At 45.4% G+C, this 9664-nt stretch overlaps 1 protein-coding gene across 1 annotated transcript in view; it reads right to left on the reverse strand.

Annotated features, from left to right (window-relative positions):
- Positions 1 to 243: 243 nt before the first annotated feature.
- The window catches only part of BACH2 (BTB and CNC homology 1, basic leucine zipper transcription factor 2), a 44356-nt gene continuing 34935 nt past the window's right edge, over positions 244 to 9664 (reverse strand). The window contains exons 3-4 of the mRNA XM_010018983.1: positions 6453 to 6659; positions 244 to 723 (exon numbers count right to left, since the gene is read on the reverse strand). Coding sequence (XP_010017285.1) covers positions 244 to 723; positions 6453 to 6659 — 687 coding nt within the window. The remainder of the gene's footprint in view (positions 724 to 6452; positions 6660 to 9664) is intronic.

Below are 9664 nucleotides of genomic sequence, written 5' to 3' on the forward strand. Positions count from 1 at the left end.
CTGTTAAGATTGAAATCAACATACAAAAACAGTGTTGCCACTGCTTCATTCCCTGCCTGAGCAAGGGATAGCACCATTGTGAAGAGAACTCCTGCTTGTAGAGAGGAGGGAATACTTAAAAACAGTATTGCTGCTAAGACCACTGTAGTGTGCACCAAATACGTTCTTCTAGACAACAAATGAACACTGCCACTGGCTGACTGAAGAACACCTGACCAGGTGTAACGTTAAGGTTACAAGTCACTAGGTGTAATCTTTCCTAGGTTGTTCATCTGTTGTACATTTATCAGTCATTTCCTGACAGAAGTCTACCGTGACCGTCTGGCTGCTCTGCTCTGGTGGAAGCTCTCTCTCGGGGTAAGTACCTGTGTCGGCTCCATCCAACCCCCCGCCAGCCGAACAATTCTCCGAGATGTTGTTGGGCAGCCAGGGTGCCCCCAGTTGCACCGAGCCTTGCTCCGAGCAGCACTGCATGCTCTCCCCGACGCACTGGGAGGTCACCAGGCTCTGCTCCACGCCAGCTGGGGAGGGGCTGATGGTGGTGGCCGGCTGTAGATCCATGGGTCTGAGAACGGGGCAGTATCGGTGGAGAGCTTGGATCTGTTCTGGGCTCTGCATATCTCTACACACTTCTTGGGAAAGACAAGAGAAGTTGTCTAACAATTCTCCCATGCTTGCTTTCAGTTGGTTCCTTTCTGAGAGCAATTTCTCCTTCTCACATACCTGAAAAAGAAAGAAGGTATCTTAGGTTGAGGAAGGGCCATCCACGAGCTGCACAATCCAGGCAGGTATGCAGAAGTACCCGGGAAGAACACCAGCACATCACAGTTGTTTTCATATGGGCAAAGAAAAAGTCACAAAGACATCAGGTACTTGACCACCATGAGGTTTGTGTGGACTACACCTTGGGAAACATCTGGACTTAAACATTTGACTTGGAAGAATATACAGTTACAAGTTATTGCCAAGAGGCTGTTAGTTCCCTTTATAGACTAAGGCTGCTTGGATGATACAAAAAACACTCTGAAAGAAACATTCTGATGAAGAAAAGACATTGCCCATCTAAACAGCAAGAAAATAGGGTTTAGTTCTTGAAGTCAGGATATGTTGCTAGGTCAGTGGTGAGTGCTCTCCTCCCTGTACTCAGGAGGCAGATTAGGAGAGTCAGGAACAGAGCCAGACCCGGCATGGAGTTACACCTCCAAAAACTGGTGTTGACCAGTGCAGACTGACCGGGATGGTCCTGGCGCGTCGCTTTCTGTCCCAGGAAGGTGGGCATACAGCTCAAGCGAGTAGATGAGATTTTGTAGAATACCAGAGCTATTTCCAGAGCTGAGCTGGCCCCCAGAGCAGCGCAGTTGTGTACCTCACCTAGTAACACTGCTAAACCCAAGCTGCCTCAGCATCTGAGGTGTGAAACCTCCACAACTCAGATCACCCAACTATGGGTGGTTGTTGACAGCTGATAGTATTGCCCTGGGTCTGAAGCCTGCACTAGAAGCACACAGCTGTGTGAATGAGAAAGAGAGCAGTGCACATGAAAAGAACCAACTGCTAAAATATTGATAAATCTATCAAGAAAGCAAAAAATAATAAAAAAATAAACAGATGCTCAAGTACATCTTGAGATAATGAATTATGGAAGAGAATATGCTGTGAATTTGCAGGGAGAAAAGGGAATGTGAGTGGGTAGATGGATAAAAGGGAAAGCAGGCAAAAAAAACCCAACCGATCAAGCTCAGAGGATACGACCATTACACTCACTGTCTGCTGTAAAACCATCTGTGTGAAGAAGATGGGTGACTTACAGGAAGTAAGTGCAGGGGGAGAAAAGGGTCTTTCATAAAAAAGACCCCCCCAAGTGAAAACCTCTTAAACCTCAGTACCACTACACAATTCAGGAGACTGGAAATTACTGGTCACGAAGTGGACAGAAGATGACAAAGGAATTTCCAGTGATGATGTGTGAAGCCAACTGGAGTTTCGCTGCTAGCTCTCCTAAGAGGAAAAATATAGATCTTGAAGCAGATTACCTGCTTGGACAGCATGTGTACAGAGGGAGGGCAGGAGTGCTTGAGAGGCAATGTTAAAGTTGCATGAGTTAAATTTTGCAGTTTATACTCTTGCACACCTCATGACTGTCTTTTTTTATGAATGTCCATTTTCAGAATGATGCGCCAGCTCCCACAGAATCCCATAGAATAGTTTAGGTTGGAAACCTTTAAAATCAAGTCCAACCATTAATCTAACACTGGCAAGCCCACCACTAAACAATGTCCATAAGTACCACGTCTACGTATCTTTTAAATACCTCCAGGATGGTACTCCACCACTTCCCCAGGTAGCCTGTGCCAATGCTTGACAACCTGCCTGGTGAAGACATTTTTCCTAAACCTCCCCTGGTGCAATTGGAGGCCATTTCCTCTTGTCCTATTGCTTGTTTCTTGGGAGAAGAGACCGACGCCCACCTCGCTCTATCCTCCTTTCAGGTAGTTGTACAGAGCGATAAGGTCTCCCTTGAGCCTCTTTTTCTCCAGGCTGATCAACCCCAGTTCCCTCAGCTGCTCCTCACAAGACTTATTCTGCAGACCCTTCACCAGTTTCACTGCTCGTCTTTGGCCCTGCTCCAGCATAGGAAGCTCTCTCTCTTGTAGTGAGAGGCCCAAAACTGAACACAGTATTCAGGGTGTAACCTCAACCCCTTCCCTAGCCCTACTGGCCACACTATTTCTGACACAAGCCAGGATGCTGTTGGCCTTCTTGGCCACCTGGGAACAAGCTGGCTGATGTTCAGTGGCCTTCAATCAGGACCCCCAGGTCCTTTTCTGCCGAGCAGCTTTCCAGCCACTCTTCCCCAAGCCTGTAGTGTTACTTGGAGTTGTTGTGGCCCAAATGCAGGACCCAGCACTGAGCTTTGTTGAACCTCACACAATTGGCCTCGGCTCATCAATCCAACCTGTCCAGATCCCTCTGCAATGCCTTCCTGTCCTCAAGCAGATCAACACTCCTGCCCAACGTGGTGTCACTTGCAAACTTACTGAGGGTGCACTTGATCCCCTCATCCAGATCACTGATAAAGATACTAAGCAGAATTTGCCCCAGTACTGAGCCCTGGGGAATACCACTGGTGACTGGCCACCAACTGGAGTTAACTCCATTCACCACCACTCTTTGGGCCTGGCCACCCTGCCAGTTTTTTTCTCAGCCAACAGTACACCCATCCAAGCCATTAGCAGCCAGCTTCTCCAGGAGAATGCTGTGGGAAATGGTGTCAAAAAGTTTTACTAAAGTTTTGGTAGGTAACATCCACATCATTTCCCTCTTCCACTAAGTAGGTCACCTTGACATAGAAAGATGAGATTAGTCAAGCAAGACCTGCCTTTCATGAACCTATGCTGACTGGTTATCAAGTATGTGCCATGTGATGGCACTCAAGGTGATTTGTTCATGACCTTCCCTAGCATTGAGGTCAGACTGACAGGCCTATAGTTCCCTGGATCCTCCTTCTGGCCCTTCTTGTAGATGGACATCACATTTGCTAACCTCTGGTCTGCTGGGACCTCCTAACCAGATCAAAGTCTGCCCTCTGGAAGTCCAAGGTAGCAGTTCTGCTGATGCCTCTCCTTACTTCTCCAAGAATCGAAAACTTGTCACCATTTTGTGGTTGCTGTGCCCAAGACAGCCTCCAAGCATCACACCACCAAGTCCCTCTCTGTTCACAAACAGGTCCAGCAGGTACCTTGCCTAGTTGGCTCACACACTACCTATTGCTACATACTCAAGTCCAGCTTGTTAAATCCAACATTTCTCTTGAAGAATTCTGCACCTTAAAGGGGTTTTGATTCCTGAAATTCAGGAGGGATCAGGACCACAAGGTCACTCATACACTTTTCATTCATTTCCCTGAGATATGTGTGTGCGCTGGTGAGAGAAAGGAACTTAAACATATTATTTTTGCCTATAGACAGGATTGAACATGTTAGACAGTAACATCATAGGATTGCAGAAAGCCAGTGAACCCAAATTAATTCTCAAGTGAAGGCTACAGGTGAAATCCCACCTTGCTGCTAGTCCAGCCCTTAAAAGTGGTGCTCTGCTCTGAAGAACAAGAGACATGTACTCCTCCCCATCACCAGATCAGCCAAGACTGGACCTACTTCTCCTGATAGCCTGGACAAGGAGTTGCTCTTTCACGCTGCAGGACCTCTGACTCAGACCCCGTGCACTGTGGATTATGCTTGCTGCTCACTATTTTGTTTACCTTTGATGTTTTGTTGTGGAGCATGACTCTGAACAATGCTTTGATTTTAATTTCTTCCCCCTCCACCCTGCTCCCGACTTCAGCAGCATGGCACCTAAAGGCTTCACAAGCCTTGATGATTTAAGCTTCCCAACCAGCTTATGGGGTCAGTGTCACATCCCTGTTCCAGAGGTGACGCAGACAGGCACAGGCAGTAAGTGAGTCACACAAAGTCAGGCGGCTTTCTGCCGTTTGTGAGGTGATGGTAACTCAGCTTCTTCCAACAGATGCCTCTTTCATACTACATTTGCTACAGCTCGTGCAGACAACAAAGCCTACACTGAAGGCCACTACTACGGCAAGAACAAGAAGTACCTAGCTTCCCAGATCCACCATGTTCAACCTACGACAGAGTACGTTTTAAATGTGCACACAGACATTTAAATCAAAGACTCCAAATAACCTTTAATTTTAATGGAAGCTGGGTACACAGAGATCTCAGTAAGGAAATCAACTCCTTTTGCTTTATAATGAATTAATTTATCACTTAAATCCTTGGATATTCAAAGGCTGGGTCTAATGCTAGACTCTTAAATCTACGCTTCGTAACGCAATTAAACTGTCCAGTCCTGCATGCTGCACACTCACACATCTCATAACAGCTGAACTGGGACTATTACATTATTTCTGACATTTCAGAAAGCACTTAGGACTTTGAAACAGATGAGGAGGTGCTAACCCATGTTGAAATTCCAGTGTTTGATTTCTCCTGCTGAGTGACGCCCATGTAGACATGTCTTCCTTCATGACCCTTGCCTCAAGCCTTTTTTTCCGCTGTTTATCATCTTGCTTTCTCAATGGACAAAGGATGTCAGGGCCTTCAGACCACAGGGGCATGGTCACAAAGGAGGGGAGTTTTTTCAGGTAAGGTTCCTACAGCTAAGATGTCTGCATCTGACATGGCTCTCCAGGTGATCTTATTTACAAATGGAGAGGAACGGGCACTTCTGGGCTATATGTCACCTTCCCTGCTGCAGGATGAGACAAATAAGACTTGACATTTCACTGAGTATAAAGGAAACCAGGACAAGTAGCTCCAGTGCAAGTGTCTATATTGTAGACATCTTTGTGTAGCCACCCAAATCACACCTGAGGTGTTCATAACGTTACTGAAAGAGAGAGGGATTTCCTGAGCATCCACTTAGCCTTGCTCCAGTCAACTCAGTCCTTCAGATTAAAATGTGGTAGCACTGTCCATTGACACCTTGGCACACAGGAGACCTGTCCCCACATGTACTCTGGCCAGTGACCAGGGCATGCTTTGCTCTCCTCTCCACAGCAGACTGCTGAGAGAGACAAATGTCAGTGAGGGTTGGGGCCAACCAGCAGCTGCCGCCTGAACCAGGTACACAGGAGATGAAGGCCAGTGCACCGTGGAGTGGGAACAGGCCTTTTGTGTTAGATGGTCCCTGAACCATGGGGGGTGTGTGTGTTTCAGTCCATGCCAAACCAGGAGCGTTAGAGGGGAGAAGACAGCAGGAGCATACCCTTGCCATCCCACTGACATACACCAAGGGATGCCCACTTGTCTGGATATTCACATTCCTGGCTTTTTAGTTCCCTTTCAGTTTAGGCCATTTGCTCAGTAAATGAAAACATAGTGAGCTGAAATGTCCTGAAAACACTGACCTGCCTTCTAGCACACCAAAGAGAAAGAAAACTTCTGTGTAGAGATGAAGCTGGCCCTGCCACACCAATGTTTGGATCAGACAACCTCTGAAGTTCTTGTCACACCTCTCTCTTTTGAGCACTCCACAAATCCCTGACCAACAGATTGTTATGGTATTTAGGCATCGAAATGGGGCTTGGATGAGGAAATGCCATTGTGGGGGCACTGTAAATACTGGGAGTAACTTAAACTGCAAGAAGGGAGCTGTGATACAGGCTTCCCTCCTCTTCCAACTCACTCAACAATTTTTTATTGAGGTATCAAAATAAAGAGATATCTAGGCCTCATTCCATTGTGTTTCCCATGGATACCATATACACGCATATTAATATACTTTTGCACATTAAATTTTCACACTAATGGCTCTGCTTACTCATGTACAGACTGACTGAACCCACTGAACTCTGGACAGGAATTGGTGTGGGTGCCGTGCAAGCTGCAGGGTGAGGGCGAGTGAGGTCACAGCGGGCCCACACAACTCACCAACTTGCGGATTTCACATTCTAGGTTCTGAATACAGTCCAGTTTCCTCTTGCGGCAGCGCTGAGCTGCAATTCGGTTCTTGCTGCGCCGGCGGACATCATGGATGAACTCGAGCTGCTCTGAGGTTAGCTTGTGCATCTTTATCATCATCTGGAAATCATTCCGTGGAAGATCTGTGATTTGATCAACAGGAAAAGGAAGTTTCACCTAAAACAAACAAACAGAAAACAGGAACAAAAAGTCATATTTTGCTTGCTGAATGCAAGCTGAACAACAGTGAGCGGAAGGATGAACACCTATGCTGCCGAGCCCTAAATAAACAACACACCGAGTTTTACACTGAGCAAGTTTCCAACACTCCCTTGTGGCACGTTGTGGAGGTCCAGCTGGTAAGGATCAGATATGATTATACTGAAATCAGCAATATAGATGAGTCCCAGGTAAAAATGTCATTCTGAAAAGCTCTAAGAGATTTCCTTCTCTAAGAGATTTCCTTGCATTAAAAGAAGGTTCTGTCCACTAAGAGACACAGCCCTTTGAAAACAGTGAGGTACCTCACTGATATTGATTTCAAACTAATTTTAAGGAATGAGCTATTACTGCAGCCAGAAATCTGTCCCTGCATGGCCTGCAGGACTGCAATTCTGATTAGATGTGAGGTTAAAAATGCAGCCTGACACCTCAAGTGTATGAAAAATACCATATTGCAATTAGTCAAGGTTGTCTAATCAGCATTTCAACTGAGCAGTATACCATATAAGAAGAAAGAGTCAGAGGAGTGTGATGCAATTTATTCTATCCTGCTAAAACATACGCACTTTGAAATAAACCAATATTTGCTGATATTCTAATATTTTTGTAGACTGAAGAGAACCCAACTCGCATTTCTTGAAAAAACCTCAAACAGTCTAAAACTTCAGTTACTTGCAGAAAACCATTTTGATTTGGGCCACGAACTGCCATCCTGTTTTGATCCAGGCCATGCAACAGTTCTGACCTCAGCAATGCCAACCATCTTGCCAACTCTTACTGATTATGCATTAAAGCAAAGCAAAACACAAAGCTCCTGACAGCTTGGAGCAATGAACACACACCGCTTCAAAACCTGGAGAATAGTGGATGCACTCAAAGACTTCTGTTAACCTTCTTCCCCAGACCTACTAGCTTGCTCAAATCAAGGTGAGCACCTCTCCCTATGAACCTTGCTTCACATCCAAAAAATGTTCCTCGGTGGACTGCTGTGTTTGGGGATCAAATAAGAATCAGCTGACAAGGCTGAAGGAGATGACAACCGAGTATGACCCCTTTTCCTTTTCTGAGCCATACCCACACTGACCAAAAGATGGCAGTAAATATTTACATTTCTGTCCTGATTTGGTACAATCCATTCTCTCAAAGAAGCCTATTCTGCATGCAGGCTACCAAAGAAGATACAACTTAAGTTGCTCCAGCCAAGCAGGAGATACGGGTTGAAAAGGTCGATTTTTCTATTTAAAACATGGTTATTGTCTTTAAATGGTGCACTTTAACTAATTTGGAGATAAAGCAAATAACAGCACAGATTAGAAATAAGTTATTTTCACTGGAGAGCTGAGTTTGTTACGCAGAACAGTTTAGTGAGGACACATGCACACAACATACAGCAGTGGCCTCTGGCACTGACTGTCATAGACCCTTGCTGGGCATCTGGATCTGCCAGTATCCAGCTCCTTGCCTTGCTCATGACCTTGTGTTTTCTTACACTCTTCTATCATTGCTCCATGCATTTCGAAGCCTGGGCCACGTGAAATTCAGTGCATCCTTTCAGACGGTTTCATGCCCTGAACCTTGTACCTCTGCCCCATGTATCCAGGCACTACTTTGTAACACACTACCTGACATGTCAATTGAAACTAGCAAGAAACACCAAACTGCCCCAACCACCCTAAATTCCTGCTTGTACATACAAAGGCTGACCTTAGGCATGGTGATGTGGACTGCCTTGTTTACAGACTGCTAACTAATGACATGAAACCTGTTTGCTTTCCCCTCCTTAGCCTTTGGACGGTCAACATAAACTTGGTGTCACCTGCCTTTCTCTCAAGCTTCAACCAGGGTCTGAAAATGAAAACACCTTGTGCTCTCCCCTGAAAGACACCACAGTTTCACTGCAAAAACAGTCCTTTCACTTTCCCAGTTTTTCCTTATTTTCTTAAGTCAAAAGCAGAAAGCGATGTTAACTTTTTTTCTCCCTCCCTCTCCTTTCAAAACATATTTACTTGCAAGGAGGAGATGTGCTTGCAGCTGGAACAGGAATGAAAGGGAAGCAACTTACATCTGTCACGTAGAAGTTATTATAGGGAAATGGGAAAACAGATAGAAACAATTCATTAAAAAAAAAAAAAGGATTGAAAATAAAACCATGTACACAGCAGGCCAGAGACTGCTATCAGTAAACCCAGCATAATCCCACTCCTGTCACAGGCAGCGCTGTGCAGGATTAAAAACGTGAAAGGGAAAGTGGAAGCGACTCAGACTCATTTCCTTCACCATTCACAGCATTTTTATTGCCTGTCTCCCTCTCCAAAATCTGCTGTCAACTGAAAAAAAGCCAAACCCCACCACCAAGCCTTTGGCATGGACACAGTGAATAACTGCACCAGAGTACTGCTGCCATGAGAGGCTAATGGTGTTTTATGTTGGCACAGGGAAAGACTCTCAGCTGGCATTTATCCTAACAGAGTGGTAAGTCGATTTTTAAGAGCCAGCCACTGTAGCATGGGTAGGATTCATCTGACCCACTTAGAACCGTCTGAAATGATGGTTTCACTAGCTGGCATCGAGGACAGAGAGGCCTTCAGATGGCAATGCATCCCACATTGCTTCTCCCTCCTCCTGGCTGCAGAAGGAGCAGAGATGAGACTTAGAGAAGATGCTGCATGTCGGTAGGTAGGTGAGAGAAACCTTAGTTGTGGTGTCTGAAAAAGGACAGTCAATCTTTTCTAAGCTGTGTAAGAAAACCCCAGCAAGTATGTTTTCTTGTAAAATTTTCTTCTTAATAACTATGAATTTTATACAGGAAATGACTGTCTACTCTTTGGTTTGGACTATTTCAAACTAAAAATATAAGCTGGATCCCTTCTCGTTCCAGGAGTTACTCCAGCCAGAACTAACCTCACAGAGCTCTCAAATCTTCCCTATCAGCACAACTACTCTTTCTCTGCATTTTCACA

This window comes from Nestor notabilis, unplaced genomic scaffold (genome assembly GCF_000696875.1).
Source record: "Nestor notabilis isolate BGI_N333 unplaced genomic scaffold, ASM69687v1 scaffold8087, whole genome shotgun sequence".
NCBI classification, from domain to species: domain Eukaryota; kingdom Metazoa; phylum Chordata; class Aves; order Psittaciformes; family Psittacidae; genus Nestor; species Nestor notabilis.